The 26,930-nt window shown below is 35.1% G+C and overlaps 1 protein-coding gene across 9 annotated transcripts in view; it reads right to left on the reverse strand.

The window, feature by feature from the left end:
• myo5b (myosin VB) overlaps window positions 1-26,930 on the reverse strand; it is a 142,553-nt gene that overhangs the window by 108,720 nt on the left and 6,903 nt on the right. For all 9 annotated transcript variants that reach the window (XR_007424964.1, XM_049466042.1, XM_049466038.1 and 6 more), the window contains exons 2-3: window positions 3,849-3,959; window positions 2,467-2,638 (exon numbers count right to left, since the gene is read on the reverse strand). Coding sequence is in view for 8 of the 9 variants with exons in the window: in XM_049466042.1 (XP_049321999.1) it covers window positions 2,467-2,638; window positions 3,849-3,959 (283 nt within the window). In the remaining variant the exon portion in view is untranslated. The remainder of the gene's footprint in view (window positions 1-2,466; window positions 2,639-3,848; window positions 3,960-26,930) is intronic.

The raw sequence follows: 26,930 nt of genomic DNA on the forward strand, positions 1-26,930 counted from the left end.
AGCAGAAGAAGAAATTTAAGACTTTACTTAGCAAATTTATTTAGTAATTTATTGTAAAGTAAATGTAGTTAGAATTTCAAGCATCTTCAAACACTTTCTCCAAAATTCCAGCACTTTTCAGGCCTGGAACACAGAATGTTAAAATTCAAACATTTTTCCAGGATTTTAAGCCCTGTACGAACCCTGTCTTCTGGTTTAGGTCTTGACTCAAACTTGATGTGTCCTGGACTTGATCTTGACTAGACTGGGCTCTAGTGGTCTTCACTTAAACATTACATTGTACCAAACATGTCAACCTTGGTTCAGACTTTGATCCAGGGTTTTTCAGATGTGAAAACTCTCCAAACTTTACTCTTTCATGAAAGTGAGATTATTCTGCAAACATATTTAAACATTCTGCTCATCTTCTTGTTATCACAGTCCTCTACACTCTACACTAATCGCAGAGAGATAGTGAAGCTCTTCCTCTCTATCTGTACTGATCATAGCAGCACTAGAGCTGCATGTCAAATGGCTGTGTCTGTATGTCTGGGAAAGTATCAAGACCTACCTAGACTCTGGAATTATTTAAACATGCAGGTTGAACTGTAATTGCATGAAACTAGGAGAGAGAAAACTCGCAAAGTAAAAATTTAAACAATGAAAATGAGTCACTCAGACAATGAAAACTGCCCTTTAACAAGCACTGCTATGTTGCCATGGGGATGGACAAACCAATAAAAACACTTATTGCACGCAACAATGGGCAGAAGAAACGCTTTCTCTGTTCACCTCCACTAAACCAAGCTGGCAGCGCATTCCAAATCCCAGCAAACCACACAGCAACTTTACTGCTGTGGAGACGATAAAGACAGCAAAGAATGTGAGTGAAGACTCACTGGTGGGCAGTTTTATGATTAAGGGTCTCCATTAGAAATAAAATTCAATACAACATCCAAAAATTAATAGCTGGGCATCAGCAGCCAGAGTTAGAGAGAGCACAATTGGCAATGCTCTCTCAGGGTGGGTGATAGTAAGAGTATTGTCAAGAACTTGATAATATGCTACATATCACGATATGGGGCTCATGATACAATATTTCTCAATATATTGTGTTACTGTAAGCAAGGTGATCTATTAAGATTGTTTAAATCAAATTAAATAAATGAGGTAACACTTTACTTGGATGGTCCTTTATCGATGCTTCATAGATGCTCAACTAACATTTATCTAAAAATCTATTAAATGTAACTGAACTGTAAGTTGAATGTAAATGATTCTCTACAGAACCTAACCCTAACCATGAATTAACCCTAAAACCCAGCCTTAAACCTAACCTAAACATTAATTTTAACCGTCAATTAACAGTACTACAGTAATAAACGATTGTTATATGGTTAATATAAGTATCTTCTCAAATAATTGGCACTAGTTAACACATTGTTAAACATAAATACATTTTAATGCTTAAGAATGTTGTAAATAATAATGAATTGAGATATTAGCCTAAAACTTTAGTAATGATTAATAATGTCTTAAACTGTATTAGTTATGTACAATAATTAGTTAAGATATTCTGTGGTAAGTTCCGTTAATTAATGTGCCCTTATTATACAGTGTTGCCATTAAACCTAACCCTAAAATGTTAAGATTAGAGTTTGGGTTATGGTTAGGTGTAGGGTTTCATTCACTATAAATTAATTTACTTTGACTTTAGAGTTTAGTTGCATTTAATAGGCATGCAGTTGAATGTAAGTTGAGATCTATGAGGCATCTATAATGGATCATCCAAATTAATTGATAAAAAGTGCCATAGTATAAAAAACACAGTATCATATTTATAAAAAGTAAAATGAAAGTTAAATGTTTTTGCAATTATAACTGTGGGATCTGAAGTCAGAACAAAGAACAAAATGAACCACTGTCTGTCTTTTTTACATGTAAACTAATCGTAAAAAAAATTACTGCATTTTTGTTTAATGAATATCAGTCTTGCAAAACTAAATTTTACAATTTAATATGATATCAATCTTTTCTTAGACCCCTAGTGGGTAGATAGCACTTCATTTCCACATCACGCCTAGTGTGCCCATGTAGGCCAGCACAGGTGTCTGTTAGACGATGTATCAGAGGGGGCATGTGCTAGCCTTTTCCCTACTAGTATTGGGGGGGATTCATTTAAGCAGGGAATGAGGAATTGGCCTTACTAAACCGTATAGAAAATTAATTATTAAATAAATTACATTAAACTATTAACTGAGTATTAAAATTTAAGAATAAAAAATAATCTGGACTGCACAGTCTGAGGGGTGGGGGAGTTTATTTGACTGTATAAATATACATTTATTTATCATGATATTTGTTTACTCAATCAAGTAATCAAATAAAGCATCAAACAATTGTATGGTAAACCTAATATATATAATCCTATGTATCTATAACCCTGTATAAAGTAATATCAGTGGGTTTCAGCCACTACAAACTTACCACAGTATGTGTAAATGTGGTTGGACTCCAGGAAGCGGACCTTGAGGTTGTGTAGCACGGCAGGTTCATGCAGATAGCTGAGTGCCGTGAGGTCATTTTCTCCCACCAGAATATCAGGATTCCGAAGAAAGGGGAGTTGATTGTCTTTGGGACCAATTGCATATTCCAATGTCTGAGACAAAAACATATTATAAACATATTAGTAATAGTTGAATTAATATTTAACTTACCCATCTATTGGAAGTAGGTAAGAACTCTTGAATATAATATCATTTAATACAATAGGACACAACGTTTATCTTTTCTGGCATCAAAAATACACAGAATGAAGAAAAAATAAATGGAGGAACATTTTAAAATAATATCAAAAATATGGGGCAGTTTCCAGTAAATGTAGGATGGTTGCACTGATAAAATGGATTTCACCTCCTGCTATGTGGTTGCGATGGCATTCCAGGGGGTTCCCATGGTCTTTGTAGCTGTTTGCTATTGTGTTCCTAAGCTTTTGAAAGATGCCTATCCCAGATGATTGCATTGCTAATCTGTCGTTGAGTGGCTGCTTTCAGATCCAGGTGGTTGCTATGGGGTTGCTGGCTGAATGCTAGGTTGCTGATATGGAACCCCAGTTGGTTGCTATGTCATTGTTAAAAGTTGCTATGGTTTTACAGACAAAAACAAGCTCAAAATAAAACATCCAGTGCTAATAGCTAACACTTATGGCAAAAGGATGGAACATTTAAATTTGCTTGTCAAGGAGATTTAAGCACTAAATATAAAAAATATATAAAAAAACTAATTATATCAACCCCCTGTGTTTCTTTTTGCTTAAGGTATGGAAATTATAAACAGTTGACTAGTTAATTTCTTTTTTGTTGACTAGTAAAAATTATTATTAGTTGCTCAAATTATTTCGATTTATAAGTAACTTATATAACTTATTCGAAATTGTAAACTCGCATTATTAAGACAGCCTCAGCCATCAGCTGCCAGAGCCCTGAGAGAGCACAATTGGCCTTGCTCTCTCTGGGTAGTGGATGACACTCTCTGCCCTTATCACACCAAAATGTGATGTCGATCAGCATAAATCATCTGTGAGCTGATGTATTAGAAACGAGTGTGCTGTGATGCTATTCGGTAATGCTCAAAAAGAGGTGGTGGCTGACTTTACATGTATTGGAGGAGGCATGTGCTAGTCTTCACCCTCCTGGTGTTGGGGCATCTGAGTGGATTGGGTAATAGGCAGTGTAAATTTGGAGAAAATGGGATAAAAACTTTGAAATAAAAGGATTGAGTTCATGTCTGATAAAATCTTATTAGGTAGAGATTAAACTCCACAGCACTAAAGGTATATGAGGAGTTTTAAGAGGAGAGGCACTGCTTACCGATTCATCTTCTAGTTTGAGGTGCAGGATAGGATCTCCCTCTTTGTAGTCTTTGATAATCTCAGCGGGCTTCCACACCTCCTCTGGGTCGGGGATCCAAACCCGAGTGTACTGAAAAACACACACAACAGAGCAGGCCTGGGTTATGCTGGGTTATTTCTTCTGACATGATCGCAGGTGACCTCACCTAGTCCCAAGGCAAATCTTTATCTCACCATCATCCAATGGTGATCATCATGGACATCAATAGGGACCTTTACTGAACATTACTGTAATATTTTCACTAAATTAGAATTGACCACATCAACTCCTCAGTGCGGACAGAAATGTCACAATGGATATTTGCATAGAGAAAAAGCCCAAAACAAAAACAGAGCAAAGCAGCAGTATTACAATGCTGTATCAGCTTTACACACACTTTGTTTATGTGAGCTGACCTGCTGAAGCTCAGCTCAGGGCACATGAGTTAATAAAGCAGTAGAGAGAAGAAGCTTCACAGAGTCTAATAAAGAAAGAGAAGTTTCTGTTTGTGTTTCTGTGCTGTGTGTTTGCTCTGCTCCCAAAACAAGAACAAAACTGAATACCGAATGAAAAATCAGACAAACCACAACTAAGAAGAAAGATCATACTGTACAGCCTTTTAAAAGCATTTGGGGCCCCAAACTAAATGGACCCCTCCTCTGCAGAAATGAAAAATTAAAATGAACATGTCATAAAACCGAAGCCAAACAAAAAATTAATAAATTGGCCAAAAGGCTGAATGCTAAACACAGCTTTAAATAACACAGTTTTAAATAATTTGGCAAAACATTTGTCCAAACATGATTGTTTTTGCTTATGTGGCAAAATAAATATATGTTGAGAATATTCTGTGCATCCCTATTTAAGACTATTTTATGCCAGTGATAAAATCATAATACAGCATAGCAATAATGCACCAACATAATTTTAAAGAGAAATTATTTTTTTTTTAGTTTTTTTTTTTTTTAGTTTTTTTTTTTTATTAATAAGAACATAACTCATTTGATAAGATGTTGGTCGACTGCTGGTTAAATGTTTGTATTTCTTAATATCACAATAAACAACTCCCATTGAAAACCTCTGGAGTATAATCAAGAGGAAGATGGATGGTCACACGCCACCAAACAAAGCGTAACTGCCTGAATTTTTGAGGCAGGAGTGACAAAGCAGTGTGTAAGACTGGTGGAGGAGAACATGCCAAGACACATGAAAGCTATGATTAAAAATCAGGATTATTCCACAAAACATTGATTTCTGAACTCTTAAAACATTGTAGTTTAAGTTAATATTAACTTGTTTTCTATGCATTTTTTAAGGTACTGCATCTTTTTCCTTATTTTTACCATTTTCTGCAAATAAATGCTCTAAATGACAATATTTTATTTGGAATTTGGAAGAATTAGAGTATAACAGCATAATCATAATGTGGCAAAATAAATAATATAGCATAAAATAATATAATGCAGCAAATAATATTGCAGAATATTTAGTGCATGCATATAAACTGCAAACTAAAACAATTATACAAAAAATACACCTAAAGCTTCATAGTAAATAATAGACTACTTTTAAGACAGAACATCTCTATTATCACGATATGGATTTTTAATATCATGATATTTCTGTGTCACGATATATTGTATACAATATAATATTGCCCACCCCTGGCACTAATACCATCACTGCTACACTGAATCAAGGCAGGTATCTTAGAATAAGCTGCTCATAAAAATGCAAGAACTGTCAAGACCACTTGCAGTCTTCTTCACAGCTCCTGCCACTTACACACACTGATAAAAGATGCAGATCGGCTACATGTGGCAGAAGCTGCACAGCAGGTTGAGCAGAAAAAAAATCTATACTCTCTCCCATCACTGGTGCATATGTGCTGTTGATGCAGCACCAAAAAAAGCTCCCTTTCTCTCCCTCTCTCTCTCTCTCTCTCTCTCTCTCTCTCTCTCTCTCTCTCTCTCTCTGTTTCTGACTCAGCTAAGGAGAACCGGGTGATCAGCAAAAGACTCCCTATAGCATCTCTACATTACTCCTGACGTTTAGTCGGCACACTGCGGAGACGACGGGGGAGATAAAAGGGAAAGCAGAGCGGTCTGAAAGAACTAGTACACTGTTGCAGGAACGCAGGAGCGCAGCAAAGAATAAATTAGTGTTCATTATCTTTCCCTACGCCTCAAGGCTTTGCTGTTTAACTCTTTTTTAAGGGGTTGAGCAAAGCATGCATTCACTCCACACTCTCGACAATAAAAGTACCAAACGTAACCCAAAATGCTTCCTTGCTTCTGTTTTAGGCCTGTTTACTGACAAGAAAATGGAAATATTACATGTATCACAATACAGGGGTTATGATTTAATATATTTGGACGTACCGCAATTTAGGAGTGTGCCATATTATACTGCAGTAAACAATAACTTTGTCATAATTTCTTAACAATAAAAAAAAATAATAATACTGTTATATTAGCAGAAAGCAGTCTATTTTGTATTTGCTTTGACATTCACAGTGAACATTTATGTTTTCAAACTTTGGGATACACCTTTTTATTCAATGCTTTCTTTATATAATTTATTTTCCACATTGAAGATTAATATTAAAGACAGCAAAACAATTAAGGGACACATATGGAATCACGTAGTAAACAAAAAAGTAAAAAAAAAAAAAAAAAAAAAAAGTGTTTGCCCTCCACAATTCCCTGATCTAAACCTGATGAACTGAGAGGGTGATTTGATGTTTTATTTGGGATGAGCTGGAGCTTCACAGCGTGAAGGAAAAGCAGCAACTTTTGTTCAGCACCTGCTGAGAAAGTACCACCTTAAATGGTAGATATACATTTCTCTCTAAATTTTAACAGGGACTTATAAACTAAAACTGTCTACTAACAACACAGATCAAAACGTATTTAAACAAAACAGGCAGATGTATTAACACTAAAGACGGCAAAACAAATAGAGATCATAGTTTAACTTTTTTATTAAATAAAAAGTAGATACTGGTGAGTCTTAAATCCTATCCGGATGGGATTAGGTTTGGTAAAAATATTCTCCTACTCAGTGATAAAACTCCTGCATCTGAACTGCAATAAAAAAAAAACCAGGAGGACCAGTAAGTTTTTAGCTTTCTCGGTCACATGACATCACGTTCAGTAGCTCCTCCATTTCCATTCACTGTTATGTTTACACAGATCTCTGTGAAAACACATGTGTAAGTGTAATTATTGTGCGTGCCAATGGACAAATAGCTCATTTATTAAACGTGAGGTCACGAAACTCAGAGATTTGAATCCGGACAGGAATAAAAATACCTTACGACCTCGGAGTTCAGTAAAAACCATTAGATTATTCAGCCTGTAATTTTCTCAGAGGACGCCTGAGAAAACACATACATGGTGGTTCCGGAGGGGAATAAAATCACAGAGGACCCCAGGACCCCTTGAGACACTAATCCCATCCACATAGGGCTTTAGAATGAAAACCCAAACTTTTGTAAAAGTAAATTTCTATTCCAATTTAAACTCTATTTAACTCTATTCCAATGTTCAATATTGCCATGACTTATGTCTCAAAGACTGTACTGTAAAGAATGTACTGACTGAGTAAGCTGAACGCTCTGTGTTTAGAATGAAATATAAACAACTGCACAAACAGTGTTATCAGTTCTAAGGGTAAAGTGAACTGCTACTTCCACTGGACCTGCAGTTACAAAGTCAAAAAGCCCATGACCTTCATGATCACATGACCTGCAGACAGAAGAATTGCAGCAGGTCCAATTTCATAACAAGTCTAACCACTGACACACCTATACGCATTCAAGTACATCTGCTATTCTGCTATTCAAATGCTCCTACCAATGCTCTTAATTCTATACATAATCTAATTAAACAGTACTGATGACATCCTCGATATGCTGATTGTCAACATGATAAGAAACTTCATCGCGATACAACAAAAAATCATTATATTGTTCAGCTCTTTTTTAGAATTCATTATTTTGTTATTGCTGATTAATTGTAGGCTAATAAGTAAAAAAAAAAATCAGTGGAAAATATAAATTAAATGCTCACGTATGATCAACTCACAAATCTCTAAATCCCTCAAGTTGTAGAGCTATGTATTGTTAAGAACTTGGCGATATGATACACATCACAGAAGATACAGAAGATACAATTCCATATATTGTAAACCAGGGGTGTGCAAACTACGGCCCGCGGCCCATTTGTGGCCCTTTTCCTTTTTTGGAGCAGCCCGCGAGGTATTTTAGAAATAGAATGAAAGTCGGCCCGCTGTTAAGCAGGTTTTTATAATGTGAGATTCAAAGTTTGAACGCTAGGTGTCAGAAACAGGCCAAAGAGTCTAAAAGCAGAGAGAGTGCGCATTTCTAGCGCAGAAAAACGGGGTAAAAGAGTCTAAAAGCGGAGAGGGTGCGCATTTCTAGTGCAGAAAAACGGGTTAAAAAAGTTTAAAAGTTGCTGTGATTAAGGAGTTTAATATTAAGAGACATCATGAAATTAAACATCAATTTGAAAAATCTTAATCTTTCTTGAGATTACAATCACTCTTAAAAACAAAGTTGCTATAAAGGGTTCTTTAAGAGCTCCTATAGAAGAACCATTTTAGGCTATGAGAAACTTTCAAAGGATTTAAGAAGTCAGTGTAAAGGTTCTTCAGACTTCTTTCCAAAAACGGTCCTTTATTAAAGAGTGATGGATGGTCCAACAAGAGTACTGACAGATGTTTAAATACTCTGTAATAAAATCACAACAACCCACAGCTTCATATAATGCACTGCTTTAAGCCCTCAGCCATATGTACAAAATAACACTCTAAGCAAAGGCATCATGTTTCTGTGTGCAATGATATTAAAGTAAAAGTCTCTGAAAACATGATAACTCTGGCCTCTCATAACTGCGGCAGCACCTTACCTCAAGTTTAAGAGGAGAAGTAAAGCCTGAATAATTGAGCAAGACAGGCTTCTGTATACAGGATCGAAACGCACCTGACGACATCTCTAAATCAAGAACTGCAGTCCAAGCTTGTACAGTTTTCACCCTCCGGCAAACAGGAGTCACTCTATATCTGAACGAGGAGAGCTGATAGTGTAATCGCTAACCCTGCCCAAGCAAGGAACTTAAACATGGCATCAGAGATGCTGCCACCTTAAAAGAGTGTAATTACTGCTGTTTAATTGGATGATGTGCAGCAAAAAAAATAAATAAATATGACTGAACTAATTTAAAGGCCACAGGAATATTAGAGGTCTGTAGTTGTAGCGATGTGGGCCCTATTGCAGCGATCTATATGTGAGTTGTCAACCGTGCACCGTGCAGCTTGATTTAGAGCGTGTCAATGTGTCTTTGCCATCATAATGATGGGAAAAGTACACCTTGCACAGAAAATACAAAATTACATCCAAGCCATTAGTGGCTATACTCCTGAATATATAAGACCTATATGGATGTATAAAATACTTTTTAAAAATAATTTAAAAGCTGTTTGACCAGTGGTAGGATGGTCCCCCCTTAAATGTGAGTCTTGTTTCTCCCAAGGTTTCTTCCTCCTGCAACTCTGAGGGAGTTTTTCCTTGCCTCCGTGCTCACTGGGGGTTCTGTATTCTGTATTTTCTATGTTTAATGTTTTGGCTGATTCTTTGTCCTGTGATCATGTTTCTGTAAGGCTGCTCTGTGCCAACATCAGTTGTAAAAAGCGCTATTCAAATAAATTTGATTTGATTTGATGTACTAATTCTCTTAACTAATCATGGGTGTGTTTTGGGCGTAACATAAAATAAACCAGCAGCTGTGAAGGTGTGCATGCAGGTCAGGACAATTACCTATATTTGTGTTGATGTTGAATAATGGTATTTTATTTTGTATTCTGTTTACTGTTTATGCAAAAAAACTAGTACAACAAGTATGCACGTGCCAAGACGGCAGTGAATGTCTGTCTGTTGGTGTCTGTCTACGCTGTTTTCAGTATGCCGTAGCCTATGTGTATCCAGCGAGAGTGCACTACGCAGCGGTGCATGTTTATACTTCTGCATGCGCATATCAGCAGCTCTGCATCCCTCTGCAGTTTAAACCGTGAAGGCAGGCATGTGTGTTTTTTACCAATCATTTCAACTTTGTTATAACAGCACTGACAGTTGTCTATGGAATATTAAGCAGTGAGGAAATTTCATGACTTAACTTATTACATAGGTGACATCCTATCACAAAGTCAGCACAATATATTTATAAGGGTTCAGGACAAATTCAAACATAGTCTCCCTCAGTGTTTTAAAGAAAGCGACTGAATGTGTGATTGGTGAACTGAAACTTCATAAATGGTCAATTTTACCCCAAATGTTTTTAACCATAATGTCAAGCATGTCTTTGCAATGTGTGCATTAACAATAGTCCCATCGCAGGACATGCAATGTCACTTAAGTCAATTAAATTAAATCAAGCACGTCATGTTGCAATGTTTTGATTCTTGACACAAGAAGCGGATACACAGCTCTGTCTCTGTGTCTGTGTAAGTGACAGGCTGCTTACACAGGGGGAAGGGGGAGCGCAAGGGGGGGGGGGGGTGCAGGATTAAACACGAGGTAACCGCATGGCCTCCATCCACATGGTTGGGTAAGTGCTTGTAAACGCACGTGTGGAAAGCTGTGCACCTCAGTCCAGCACAGTTTTGCAGTGCAGATATTTCCAGTTGCAGCTGAATTCACGCTTTTAATCCCAGAAAAACGCTCTTATTTACCTTTTAAAAAGCCATTTAACTGCCTGAACAAAGGGCCGATTACTGTTGTTTTGCCGTTTTCCACGAGTTTTGAGTGCTCGGCGCTAACACAGCTCTTGATCGGTCCGGACGTTGGGTGGGGGCGGGGCTGTTGACGTCATGGACCCTGCATTGCTTAATAATGCAATATCGTCAAAAAATGAACACTTGCAATGTAAATTTTTGCAATATCGTGCAGCCCTAGCGTCTGGTGTCTATAGGTGTCCTACTTCCACCTGAAAGAGTGTGACTTCATATGGAGTGTCACTCGATATTGGAGTGCCAGTAAGGAGGGAAAGGCTGAAATTCTGCTCAGAGAGAAGATCTGACTCCTCTCTTACTCATGATCAGGGCTCTAGTAAGAAAAGTTTAGGATGAGATTCTGCTTCATCAAAAGAATGAGTGCTGGCACATTGAGGACATGAATCAGAGAGTCAGGGTGAAAGCAGTTTCAGAGAGGGACAGACTGCGCTCTAGGATTTTCATCAAAAGAGAGAGTGCATTAACCACTGTACTGTTTTGCTTTAATGTTTGTCTCTGAAAGGTTAAATGAAATATTTCTACAAAGGAATACCTATTGTAGATATGAAAACAATTAGAGGACAACCCATGGAATTACGTGGTAAATAGTAAAAAAAAAAAGGCCCCTGATCTAAACCTGATAAACTGAAATGGTGATTTGAGGTGATTTAATTGGGATGAGCTGGAGCTTCACAACTTGAAGGAAAAGCAGCAACTATTATTCAGCACCTCCAGGAACTCCTTCTTTTAAGACGCTGAGAAAACTATTCCAGGTGACTCTCCCTCATGAAGAGACTGAGATTAAAATACCAAGAGTATTCAGATCTGCCCTCAAAGATACATGTGCTACTTAAAAGAATCTAAAGTATAAAACATATTCTGGTTTTCTTTAACACTATATTTAACACAACATAAATCAGCATGTGTTCCTTTATAGCTCTAATATATTCAATTATTTTACAATGTAAAAACATACAGCTTTTCTAGTTTCTGTAGAGAAATAAAGTATGGCCAATAGGGGTGTCACGATTTCGAAGTCTTTTTTTCATGTTTAACTGTTATAGTAGGATAGAGTCCAGTTTGTTAAGGCTCTAATTGTTCTATAATTTTGTACATGACTGTTCCTGTATTTTTTTTATTATTTATTTTATGTTGCACATTGCTATTTTAATGGTACACACTGCTGCTACCAAAAAAAGCCACTAGATGGCATTACATATATTAAATTAAATACATAATTAAATTATTTAAATTTGACCGTTAGTGCCTAAGGTGGTGTATTACAGATCACTTGTATCACATTTCATCACTTTTATCAAGCCCACCTTTTGAAATAAGATATTGTGAATTTGATGAATCAAACCAATGACTGACCATATACTAATCTAAAACTGGCATTGGCCTCTCTGCTGCAAAAAAAAAAAAAAAAAAATCGAGAATCGAATCTAATCGTGACCCTAAATAAAATCGAATCGAGGATTTAGAGAATCGTGACACCCCTAATTGCCAATAGAACAGAACTCTCTGGAGCAGACATCAACTTTATTTTATTTTATATTACATGGATTAATATTACATTTATATTTGATTAAGCTACAAAGCTTAAGTTAATTTTTTGGGTTTTATATGTCGTTATTTTAATTTGCTAATGAGGAGTTAGGCTGAAGGATATTCACAGATGTGCAGATGCATGCAGAGATGAAGGTCATGGCAGAAAAAATCAACAGATTAGTCAAATACCAAAATAATCATTATTTACAGCCCTATCAAATGAACAAACCCTATTGTTTAAACAGAATACTAACAGTGTTATCCACTCTGAAGTTAGTTTAATATGACATAATATTGATTCGTTCAATAGCACCCCAAACGTGTTCCACTATTGATGTAAGTAAAATAAACTTTTTCCTATTTTTCAGTATAACCTTTTTGGAGTACATTATGATTGATGATTATAAAAACAGGCTTAGGGTAAGGTCACAGGCTCAGGGTTCTATAGTCCAGACAGTCTTGTTAAAAGCTAAATGAGATTCTGGCAATTAATCTGTCAAGCAGACATTAAGCTATGCAGAGCTACTTCAAGGGCACTTTTACTTTAATTAATAGGAGTTAAATATATTTAAGTCAAATCATAAAGCCTAATTACATTTTATTAGGACGTCGATCAGGTATGACATTTTAAGTGCTATAGATTTTAATACAGTAGAAGTCTAAAACTCAGGTTCGTGTTGGAGGACAGCCTGTATCACTACAGCAGGAAACACATGAGCAATAAAACCCTCAAATGTTGTTGTTTGTGTTTATGAAGCTTCAGCAGGAAAGATTTGATGAGTCGCAACACATACAGGAACTCCACAAAATCAACAAAGTGACTCATACCACTGGACTGGAACGGCACTCTGTGCAATTTAGCATGTCTGCAGACATCTGTCTGTGAAGCTGGGGGTCTCAAGGGCTTTTGTTTCTCCTGGAATTACCTATTCATGGGTCATTTAAATTTTTCAACTTCCATCAAATTCAGCCCTTACAACTCTGGAAAAAATAAGAGACTGCGTAAAAACGATGAGTTTCTTTGATTTTACCAAATAGAAAACCTCTGGAATATAATCAAGAGGAAGATGGATGATCACAAGCCATCAAACCAAACTGAACTGCTTACATTTTTTAACCAGGAGTAAAGGCATAAAGTTATCCAAAAGCATTGTGTAAGACTGGTGGAGAAGAACATTCAGAGGTGCATGAATTCCATGCCGAGATGCATATTCCACCAAATATCTCTTAAACTCTTAAAACTTTATGAATATGAACTTGTTTTATTTGCATTATTTGAGGTTGGAAAGCTCTGCATCTTTTTTATTATTTTTAGACATTTCTCATTTTCTGCTCATTTTTCTTTAATTTGGGATAAATGTTTTTTGCCTTGGATTATATGTCCTCCTTAGCTAATGCACATCATTATTAGTAAGTAGCTTTGGATAAAAGTGTCTGTCAAATGTAAAGTAATGTAATGTAATATCATGTGCAATGTAAAATATCATGCATCTCAGTAAAAAAATAATTATTGGCGATTATTGGCAAACTATTGGTGATAAATTAATATTTTCCCAAATTACTATTGCATCGATGGGAGCTACACCTTTTAATTAAGTGGAAAAAGAATTCTAAAGAATTTGTGACTTGTGAAAGAACATAGGCAGCAATATATTAAGTCAGCCTTCTCCAGTTCCAGACACAGCTCTAGATAGCTTATGTGATGCTGCAAAGATGAAAAAGTATTAGAGTTTGTGAGCAATGATTCAAAACACCGTAGTTTATGATTGTACTGGCATTACATTGAATACTTTTTTCATTTTAGGAAACCTACAACAGCAAAAGAGAACTGGGTCAAGTGAGATAATCAAATGCTTGCCCCAAAGCCTCACATCACTTCTGTGGAACTGTTCATCATAGCCATGAGGGAGATTTCAGGGATCAGCAGGAGTGAAGGGGTAGATTATTACTTCCTGCTTACAGTTAGAGCACACAGAAAACAGCACTGACCATATTCAGCACCTATACTGTGTTTTGTCTCTATAGTAGTAGGCCATGTTTAATGCAAATTGCCCACTGTGACAGCATCAGCTCATTTGATTTGTAAAACTTGCTCTGACAGTCTCAACTATACCTGGACACCACGAAAGCTACAGTCATGTTTACCTTACAACCCATAAACTGATATGAGCTCTGGGTTCTGGTTTTGGTTTTTTTTTTGTGTTCTTTATTTTAGAAACATTTAAAATGTATATCCCATCAGAAATTAATACATCAATTGCTCTTTTATCTGTTATCTCTGGAGGCTACATATGTGTGAAACAATTGGAGTATTAAGACTAGTTCTGTCACAATAACAATATTTTTAGACGATATATTGTGGCAGAATTTACTGTGATAAATTATATTTTGGTCATTTTTATTTTATTTAAATAGTTTTATGCCAAAGCTATAATGATAAAATAATAGCATGATAATGCAACTGCACCCTTTGAAAAAGCAAAGAAAGGCTTATTGGTGTGTTTATTAGTTGGAAAATTCAGACAATGGAACTAAAATTTTAAAAAGTTTAAATATATAATATGCATTAGAAATAAATAAAATAAAAACTAGTTTTTAAAACAAAGTTACATACCGGATTATTCATGTTAATAGACTCTCTTTGCTTCATACAAATGGTAATATTAAGAAATAACTTAATATGTTTGGCAATAAAGCCCTATCTGGACGGGATTAGTTTCTCAGGGGGATGTCTATAAAAAAAAAATATTTCACACTTTTACACAGTAATAAAACTCCTGCACCCGGACTGCAATAAAAAAAAAAAAAAAAATGGAGGACCAGTGAGTTTTTTGGATTTCTCGGTCAAGTGACATTGCACTCAATAGTTCTCAATTTCCACTCGCTGTTGTGTTTATGTGAATCTTTGTGGAAACGCTCGCCCAAAGTGTAATTACAGTGCGCGGCAGTGAATAAATAGCTATTTTATTAAACACAAAGTGACAAAACTAGGTAATTCTGCCTGTAATTTTCTCAGAGGATGTCTGAAAAACACACATACATGGTCGTTCCGGACAGGAATAAAATATCAGAGGACCCCCATAAAAGAGAAAATGACCCCAGGACCCCCCATAGAAACTAATCCTGTTCAGATAAGGTTTATGTTAATAATGTAATTATTATAACAGGATAAATTCAGACCAAATAGAATTATTGATTGGCCAACTTGTCGGTCCACCTACCTGTCTAACTGAAATAGGTTCACAAATAGGACAGAGACTCGTGTGTAAAATGTCTGTTTAGGGAAAGCTCTGGGCTACTGTCACCAGCTGATGGACAACATTCCCAATGTTTATTTTGTAATCAATTTCACGGCATGGCTATACTAGCTCTGCAGGATTCTCTACATAACTCAATAACTGACAAAACTCTTATATACACAATTACTATAATATTTGAGAGGAAACTCCTGTAAATGCATATGCAGTGGGACAATAACACAAAAGAGAAGGGACTATACTTTTGATGTCTTAATAGCCACTAAGAAAGGGGTCATTGTGCCCATTAAGTAAAATGAGACACAATAGCAAAACTATTTATGTACAGATAAATAAAGTTTGAGATTATGCAAACATTAACAACCCTGCCCTTCTGGTACATTATATTATTTTCATGCAAAGGCAAAATAGCTGACATTAGGAGATAGCTACATATGGTCTATAATGAGAAGAATAGTCTCAGAGATTAAATACATTGAGCAGACTCTCACAGAGTGCTTTTCTGGTTCACTGAGTGGAAAATCCGTTTTTTTGTCTTGTTTTTGTTTTAGCTTCTTATAGCGCTCACTCTCACAATGCAACACACTGGGATAGTAATTAGGACAGGAGAAAGACCAGTGAAAGTCATTATCATAAACATAAAAAATGCACAGAGCTTTGAGGAGTTTTTGATTGCAGGAAGAGAAAGAGAATTTAATTTGCTCAATGCTGAAATGTAGAGTTCTACCATGTTAACAAGAATGGTAATTCTATATTATGGTAATTTTATTTAAATGTTATATGGGTTATAATCATTACCATTCAATTATTTTGGAAACAAGCAAGTATCACCCAGACTATTTATTATACTGAAAGATCAGTGTTGCACTTTATTGTAGTGCTTTGTTTGATTTCATGATATTAAACAGGCAACTAAGGTTTTATTTTAAAAATCAAGAACTTAAAAGACCATTTTAGACTATTAAAAAGCAAAAATACTACTTATTTTGAGAGGTGACTGGAAATGTTTATGTTTATGTTTTTGTTTAGTTAACATAGTAGGTTGTTTAAATGTAAAGAAAAAAATAAATAAAATCTAATTTGAGCAACCCTAGCTATAGTCCTACACTTACACTGCACAACATGCAATTTAACATACAGCACAAAATGTTTAGGCAAATAATAATATAATATAATACAGCTCACAAAATAAGAGAGCACTTAAAAATTATGATTTTTTTTCATTTTACCAAGGTGAACACTTGATTGGAATATAATTAAGAGAAAGATGGATGATCACAAGCCATCAAATCAAACTGAACTTACATTTTTGCATCAGGAGTGGCAGGAAGTTGAACATGGTGGAGAAGAACATGCCAAGATGCATGAAACTGTTTTTCAAAATCAGGGTTAATCCACCAAATATTGATTTCTAAACGCTTAAAACTTTTTGAATATGAACTTGTTTTATTTTGCATTATTTGAGGTCTGAATGCTCTGCATCTTTTTTGTTATTTCAGCCATTTTTCATTTTCTGTAAATAAATGCTCTAAATGACAATATTTTTATTTGGAATTTGAGAGAAATGTTGTCCGTAGTTTATAGAATAAAACATCAATGTTCATTTTACCTAAACATAAACCTATAAATAGCAAAATCAGAGAAACTGATTCAGAAACTGAAGTGGTCTCTTAATTTTTTTCCCGAGCTGTATACTTTTGGTGTTATTCTTTTTTAATTGCAATGTATTTTATACTGTCAGTATTGTTTTCCAATATGGTGCAGCCCTAGACTAAACATATGACTGCATTCAATAACAAAGAATGGTTATTGCAAACCTCAAAAAGGCTAATTTCCGTGTCTGGAAATAAAAACAGCTCTCCAGAGCTTCATCATACTAACAACCATTTAGTCCTGCTCTCTAGCACTAATCTTAATTCATATTCAAATAAATTCCTTGCAATTAATTTAGCAGCAGTCCCTCATAAAAGACAAAAACTAAGTGTAAAGGTGCTGCATGGCCTGCATAGATCTCGCCCTACATTTAACCATACAGTGAATAAACAAAGAGCCCAGTCATGACCAATTAGCTTAACAATGAAAACAATACATCCACGCTCAAATAATGCCCAAAGATAGATTCCTAAAGAGGCCTGGTTCAATCATACATGACATAAGATTAAAAATGTTAGCTATATACAGTAGATAGCTACTATATTGATTTATCATAGCATAGATAGACATTAACTCAATCATTACTGCCGACCTCAACGTTTATGATGCATGTCTGTCTACATATAAATGAAATTTACCAGTATTTTAGCCAGTTACACAATAAATAACTGCATAAATAACAGCACCAACATACTAGTGGTGTGATACCCCATAAAGGGCATCTCACAATACGATATGATTACAATACTTTTCCCACAACAACAATGATACTAACTGTCTAAGTGGGGAAACATGTCTCAGCAAGTTTAGAGTGCCTATGTTTCTAAAAAAAAAAAATAAATAAATAAATCATTGATGCCAGGTGTCTATAATTAAGCAATAATACGCAGCTGATCACACCGTTACAGTGCATTACCAGCTGATAATGGAACTCACAGTATGCCTCTCAGCCAATCACACTGCATGGTCGGAACTAACTGTGGTATAATGTAGAGTACAGCAAACAAAAACAATACAATATATCACAATATCAAGTTTTTGTCTTACCTCTGCTCCATACACAGAGAGTGTACTGCAATATAGGAGGAAAAAATAAATATATATCTGCCAAATTATTATTAATTAAAACTTAATTGTCCTTTAAAATTATGTCATTTCTTTGCATTCTTATTCTATTTAATTCTAATTATATTGGTGGATACATATTAAACTGTTATTAAATGACAATAATATTGTTTATTGCAATTATTTCAGGGGGAATATGCCCTGTTACTAATGGCTGCTGCAATGAAAGTCTTTAAATCATGATGAGCAGCACTGTCACCTAAAACAGTTACTTGCTTCGGCTGTCTGTCATACAGAGCCTCCAAATCAAATAATTTATAATAATAATAATTTTACATAATTCAATGAATTCCTGTTTTTTAGAGTCACATTTCCGAACTAAAGATACAATTGATTTGATAAAAGCCTGATAAAAAAGGGTCACCATGGTTTTATCAACCCGACAACAGTTCTTCTCAAACAGTGCAAACACAGCTGTTTTTTTTTGCCAACAGCATCACTATTGGCTTCAAAAGTCAATTTTGACTCAATAATTGGTAGAAGATATGTATAAGAATGTACCTGTTCCACTGTCTGACCCTTAAGCCTCATGAGTGTGGACACGTCTTGTTGTGTCACGTCTAAAATTAATAATCAAATATTTAGTCTTGGATATACAGCTCTGGAAATAAATGAGAGACCACTTAAAAATTATGAGTTTCTTTGATTTTACCAAATTGAAAACCTCTGAAATATAATCAAGAGAAAGATGGATGATCACAAGCCATCAAACCAAACTGAACTGCTTGAATTCTTGCTCAAAATATGCATTTTGCATAAAAATATCCAAAAGCAGTGTGTAAGACTGGTGGAGGAGAACATGCCAAGATGCATAAAAACTGTGATTAAAAAAACAGGGTTTTCTGCAAATAAATGCTCTAAATAACTATTTGTATTTGGAAATTGGGAGAAATGTTGTCTGTAGTTTATAGAATAAAACAACAGTGTTCATTTTCCTCAAACACATACCTATAAATAGAAAAATAAGAGAAATTGATGTTAACTGAGGTTATCTGATGTTATCTGCATAGTTTATGATAGTCCAATTTTCCCACCTGCTGTGTAATTCTTTCGTATGAAGGACAAAAAGTAAGGGTAAAAGTACTCATTCATTTGGACACTGGGAAGGACATATATAACAAGTAGGAGCTGGAAACTTGGATGGTGTTGGTTAGGCTGGACTTTATGCTCCAACAGATAGTAAACACCAGACAATCATTTACCATGGCTAAATGACCAGATCTGATCTGATCCTGAAGGCAACCTCTCAGAATCAGTGAGAGAACAAAGAAACACAGACTCAAATAGGGGTGTGCCATACCGGGTCGTACACAATAATCTTACCAATTTTTTAAAAATATTGTTTACACAACAATACCCTGAAATATATTCATATATTTCAGAGAGAGAGAGAGTCAGAAACTTCACTCATTTGTTTTTTTGACTTCACTATGGGTAAATGAGCTACTGAGCTTTGAGTTTCCCCTTCTGAAGTCTCCATTGCTCCACCAGCCGCTCACATTCAGTACAACTAAGCCAGATCCTCTTTTAGAGGCTGTACGTGTGATGTAACTATGTTAGGATGGTCGTTCCAGCACACTGGTACTATTAAACAAAATATTTTATCTCTTCTCCACTCAGAAATGTATCTGCTTTCAGTTTAGAAACAAAATAATACAGGCTGCCACGTTAAATATCTACTAGAGAAAGATTTAATCTGTCCAGTATCATTTATTTCACTTCAGTCCTGGATATATGCAGTGCATTATTAGTATTCAATGAGTAATTTAAGTGAAAACCGCTTAATTAAAAGGGAATTAAAGTCACTTAGTTTTTTGGAGCAGGGTCATAAAACAATATGAGAATTAAAGACAATTGGGGGCTCTGAGTGCTCTTGTGGATTAAGGCACTTCCACTATGATCTGAGGATTGCCAATTTGAATCCTGGATCATGCTGCTTACCATCAGCAGCCAGAGTCAATGAAAGGACAATTTGGCCTTGCTCTTTGGGTGGGTAGATGGTGCTCCCTCCCCACATCACTCTCTAGGTAATGTCTAGGTAATGCTGCTAGCTGATGTATCAGATTTGGGTTACTGCAATTTGGGAAATTGGCAATAAAAAAAATAATGCTCTACATTTTTTTAAAGCATGATTAAAAAAAATCAAATTTCCATGATATATCTAGTGCCCAGTATCTTTATTTTAGTCCATTATTAAATACACATTTTCCCAAATATCTTGCAAAACATTTTATATACGTCACTCTAAATGTCTCTTGTGATTTACAGTGAACTGATGAGGCACACTTTGAGAAGTGTTATCAAATCTCCAGTCTAATTACCATCTTTTACTGATCACTTTAACTCAGTAGAGGAGTACACGGGAGACGGAGCAGGTCCAGCAATAATTAACAGTGAATTAACTCTCTCAGTTATTCTGATGAAAGACTGTGCTCAATGTATTTCAGCTTCTCAGCAATAAACCTCTATAGAAAAAGCTCTGCTGACATCAGACTAATTCAAAGACCTGGCCAAGACCCTGAAACACAGCAAACATGATGAATGAAATGATGTCAGAGATTCAAAAGAGATTTACGAAGGACATCAACGATGCAGTCTCAGTCCTCTGAAAGACTCCTCAAACCTTTACACCAGTACATGTTTCAAAAGCATAACATATACCTCACCAATATCTACCTCTTTCTGAATAAGACTTCATCATAGATATATAGCAGAGACTAGCAATTACAGTCTTCTTTTGATTTAGATGCGTCACAGAGTGATGTGTCAGTGTAAAAAATGGATAAACTGACCAACAGCAGAATTAATGGACAGTTTCTGGTGGGCTGATAAGTGTGTGGGCTGTGTGGGCTGCTGAGAGAATAATGAGATATAGAAAACTAAAGAACTGACTGATGTCTAGCATTGACTCATTTATCTAAAACAATATCATTGTTGTGTCCTGTTCAAAAGTTTGGGTACCCTAAGCATCACAAAAGCTCATAACATATTTTGACATGGTTTTAGATCTTGAATAACAACTTAAGCCTAAGACGCGTCACCAGTTTTCAAATAACATCAAATAACACAGATTTCAAATATTTTTTTTCCTTAAAAGCTTTACTAACACCCACCAAACATGGCTTCCTATAAACAACTGTCTAATGATCTGAAAACTTAAGTAATCAATGTCCACAGAGCAGGAAGGGAAGGCTATATAAAGAAAGCCAAGCATTTCCTATATTTAGAATTTATATATATGGCTGATGCTCTGGATTTCATAATAACAGACACTTTAACACCAAAATTATGACGACACTGGTGTTGTATGGTACCAAAGCTAACAAAACTCAAGTCAAGTCATTTTATATGTAAAGGACATACAGAGGATTGAAATTACTCTCTTTCCTAAGTTACAGCAAGTACATCAAAATAAGATTCTAAATATAAAAATATGAGAGACACTAAGTGTACAACACAACAAGGTCATAGATATAGACATATGGGAGACAAGAGACGACAAGGATTAAAGAGGCAATTACAGTACCAGTATAAACAGAATGTGTATAATAATTAGTGCAAATACAGAAGTATAAAAATCTATAGCTGGTGAAGTGAACAAGTGCATAATGTTTTTTAAATGTCACATTATCACATCTCAGCTAGTTCAGGGTAGCTGTAGAGGTTAGGATAAATCTGCATGATCAAGAAATCATGCAAAGAACTGCTTGCTCGTAAGAAAGTCAAAACCCCCCCATATGCCTCCATAGAACCTCTATAAAAGTTTAGCTGAGTCAAGAAGTGGTGCACTATTCCACTGTGCAGCATTGCTTGCACAAACATAATCCTTATGAAAGGGTCATGAGAGGGAAACCTGACCTGCAACCTCATTACGAAACTTTTGGAACTGTTGGAAGTAGTGTGTACTAAAGAACTTATAGATAAACCAGTTTATCAGTGACCTTACCAATCTTGCTACATGTCAGGAATCTCAATCAGTCTGTGATAACTACGAATTTACAAAGATCACCTTAAAAGGTCTAAACAGTGAATACACAGCATAAACCCGGGCAGAACAATGTACAACACCCACACCTTCTCTATTTAATCATGGGGGAACCATAAACTAATCACAGAAAAGTCTGTGGAAGCTGAGAGTGCAATAAACATTTACATCACCATTACAGGCAGTGCATAGAGCAGTCATGACGTATTACAACTATTATGTAGAAGTTAAATAAGGGAACAGAACACAGACATGCTGCAGTAAACCTGGCACAGAATGAGGAGGAAGGAATGCATTGTTCACTTCTTCTCAGGTTTCATTAGCTTCACTCCAATTCCCTTATTTACATATATGTAATGTTGGGTGTGAAAGGCCGGGGACTAAATGTTTCCATGCAGGTATTCTCCTAGCCACACCCAGCACTGTGTGTCAGCGTACTGACAATAAGCTCAGGTTCAGCCAGGCTGGGTGTGTCCTTTAGGAAGTGCTGCTTCTCTCTACCTGTGATCTTCGGCCTTTCCACTATCCAGGAATGAATGAACTGTGTCGAAACTTGATACTGCAGCCTGACTGAGCCGATACTGCAGCCTCTGCCTCAGTGAGCTTACCTGGTGAGGTAACCACGTACTTCAGTGAGGAGTGACGTGACCTTTCCTCTTCAAAATGTACCTTACAGCTCCTCGGAAAACTACTGAGTTGAAGTTCTAATTACTTCCATATTAGGGCTGGGCGATATTGTTAAAAAAAAAAAAAAAAAAACCATAATTCTCTATATTCTTCAAATATACAGCTCGGTATACATCTGTATATAATGAACATTGTGGTTTTATTCTATAAACTTCAGACAACATTTCTACAAATAAAAATGAGAAATGAAATCATAAAAAAGATGCAGAGCTTTCAGACATCAAATAATTCAAAGAAAGCAAGTTCACATTCATAAAGTTTTAAGTGTTCAGAAATCAATATTTGGTGGAATAACCCTGGTTTTTAATCAAGGTTTCATGCATCTTGGCATGTTCTCCTCCACCAGTCTTGCACACTGCTTTTGGATAACTTTATGCTGCTTTACTCCTGGTGATAAAAATTCAAGCAGTTCAGTTTGGTTTGATGGCTTGTGATCATCCATCTTCCTCTTGATTGTATTCCAGAGGTTTTCAATTTGGTAAAATCAAAGAAACACATCTTTTTAAGTAGTCTCTTAACTTTTCCAGAGCTATATATGTGATTTACAATTACGATTATTTTAGTTCTTATATAACAACTACTCTTTCTTACATTTAATTTAATTTTTTGTTAGTTTTTGTATGAATAGTAAGCAGTAGGGGTGGGCGATATGGCCATAAAATAATCTAACAATATTTAATAGCATTTTCGCAATAACGATACTCTTGGCGATATGATAAAACACTGAACTAAAAAAAAATATTTAAATTATTACACTACTGCAACAAAATGAAAATGAACTTGTATTATTGTATACATATGGAACACCCCTAACAGAGATACTGAAACTACAAGACTTTTCTCAGATTTGTAACAGTGTAACAATGATCCAGAATGTCATGATACTAATAATAATGCACTCCGAATATCTCCATATAATCAGGATTAAAGTAAAAGAAATGATACTGGACAGATATAATTTGTCTCTAGTAGATATATTATGGGGATGCTGAATATTAAGATGTATGCTAAGCTGTGCAGCATTTTACATACTGATATATATACATACAAAAAAGGGGCCTGAATGGAACAAGCTCACCTGGATCTGGTAATGCAATAGCCACAGTGGGGGAGGGAACAATACACACACACCTGGCTGTAAGCACCTCTCCCACTGGGCCTCCCCTACTTGTTTATCTGCTCTTCTGTATCTTTGCTTTGCACTGGGTTTTTTTAAACTGCCTGTTGGGGGGTAGTTTTACTACAATAGCACTTTTCACAGGCAGGCTAGCTGATACAGTGGCTTTTTCTTTAACATGTTTGAGCAGAGTGGATCCACAGATCCTCTTACAGCTAATGACAGTTAATACCCATGTACAGGACCTGATTGAGAACTTGATGAGGGTCTCCCCATATAATATAGTGGGGGGCAGGGATGCACTATAATTTTGTTCTTAATATACAGTACCAGTGAAAAGATTGAAGTTTTATTTATCTCTTTGTTTAATTTATTTTCTACATTGTAGATTAATATTAAAGACATAAAAACAATTAAGAGACACATATGGAATTATGTCCCTTGTGAAAAAGAAGGATTCTTAAGAGCAGTAAAAGTATGTTTAATTACCGGTAGGTAAAGAATACTAAAAGTGCATTTTCTAATTAATATACTCAATGAAAATACACATTAAGTATACTTAAAGTGCACTTTAGTGTAGCTTTTTTCCAGTGTCATTAAGGTGGACACAAAGTAGTATGTTTACATTATACTTCAAGTATATTCAAAATTATATCTAAAAAAAAAAACATATTTAAATCTACTCAAGTTCGAAGATATAAAAAAAACTAAACTCAAAGGCACAACCTTACGCTTTTATGTTGTATTTAAATAAAGCTTGCTTGCAATTGAATTATACTTAAGTTGCCAGAAGTTCTTCCAAAATATAACATTTAGTACGTACACTACCCCTTATAAAAGAAAAGTGCATTGAAGTATGTTTTTAAAAGTAAATGTAACATTGAAAACATACTTTTAGCATTAAAATTAATATCTAAATACATACTAAATGTGATATTTTGATGCCATAAGTGATAACTTATGGCAACTTAAGCATATTTCAAGTGTATTAAAAATTAAAAAAAAAAAAAAAAAAAAAAATTAAATCTACTCAAGTTTAAAGATGTATGAAAAAAAGCATTCGAAAGCACAACCTAATGGATTTATGTTGTATTTAAATATAGCTTGATTGTAACTATAACATACTTAAGTTGCCATAAGTTCCAAAGTATGACATTTAGTATGCATTTAAATACAAATTTATTTAAATGCTAAAAGTATGTTTTCAAATGTTACAGATACTTTTAAAAACATACTTAAATGCACTTTTCTTTTACAAGGGGTAGCGTACAGTAAAACAGTGTACAGTTTAACCAAACAGATCTACATAGAGAAGTGTGTGTGTCTCCATGTTTACAGATAAAGCAGCCAGCTGGCGGGAGATCATCCAGACCAAAACAGATGGAATTTCAGGATTTGCCTCTTTACTCCCAACAGGGATTAGATTATAAAGCCACTCATTAGTCAGCGTTAAGCCAGGATGAGGACTAGTTGGAGTAAAAGAAAGGTGATGTACTGTTTTATTGTTCTGGCTTGTTCTTACACCTGTCTAAAAAAATAAGCTGTCCACACTGAAATTTAGCTGAGCACAATGGTTCTAGTATTCTCAGAAAAGTATCCTATATCACAATGTCATTTTGTCTAGCTTTAATAGGTAGCTTATGAACCTATTAACATTGCTGTAGCAGCAACAGCAACACGTGTAATGTGTATTTTGTATAGTTGAGATAGAATATAAAAAACTATAGTATAGAAGTATAGAAGCTAATGTAAATGACTGAATTTCTTTATCATCAGTGTCCAATTGAAAATTATTTTTTTGTCGATTTTTAGTTTACTACATAATTTGAACAGACAAACTGTCCCTTATATTTTGCCAAAATTTCTTGATAAACAGACCAATAAAAATACTTCAAAATTACCTGGAATAAACTCTTTTTACATTGACTTCCATTGAAAGTTTAGAACGTTTTACTCTCTCCTGGAAAGTTGTTTTTTTATTGGACAGCACTGATTCAAGCCTCAGTTCTAAACACAAAATATATTAAAACTAAACATTAGAATGAACTCTTAAGGATATTTAAAAATATTGCTATTATATAAACGCAATATGAATTACTGCTGGTTGCCAGAGCAGTTCCGAGAACTGTCTATCTATCGACAATTATGATGTTCAGATACCAAGATAAGCTATATGGTTGTGAGTAAAATACAATAAAAGATCAACTACTGCATTTTATTCTTTTTCTCTCTGTCTCTCGTTTCTCACTACTTCTGCTAGCCCACCAAATATAGACCAATGTTTTATATTATTATTATTAATTATTTAGTATTTATTTTTCACCCCACTAACACAATTTGCACAGAAGTTTAACATTTCTATTAATTTGTGTCAAACAGGTTTATTTAATAATTATTATTTTTTAATATGTTGTGCATTGGTTTAATCACATGCTAACGAGTTAATAGTTAGATTTTTGATAATTTAGCTATACATATTTCTTCTTTTTATTAATATTTCACAATTGCGTCAAATTTCCATTTTCACTCTACTTGGCCCAGCAGCATATTTTTGTACAGTTTTCTTTACATATTACTACTACTTATAATAATAGTTAAAAAATGATATATAAAAAACCCACAACAACTATGGCAAAAGTAACCCAGCCTATATAAAAAGTGTCCTAAGTTTGCTTACTTTAAATTACAACCAAACATACTTAAACCCAACAAGCTTAAATAAACTGACTCAGCAAATGTTGTGGTGTCCAATACTCACCCAGCACTGGGTTGCTATTCAAAATATAGAATATTATCAAGGGCTTTGATCAGGACTGTGACTAAAATTAGCATTTTCTATGTTTATAACAGGACTGGCAGATCCTGGAGAATACATTAAATCAAGTAAAACGTTTCTT

The sequence above is a fragment of the Astyanax mexicanus genome, chromosome 17, assembly GCF_023375975.1.
Source record: "Astyanax mexicanus isolate ESR-SI-001 chromosome 17, AstMex3_surface, whole genome shotgun sequence".
Taxonomy (NCBI): domain Eukaryota; kingdom Metazoa; phylum Chordata; class Actinopteri; order Characiformes; family Acestrorhamphidae; genus Astyanax; species Astyanax mexicanus.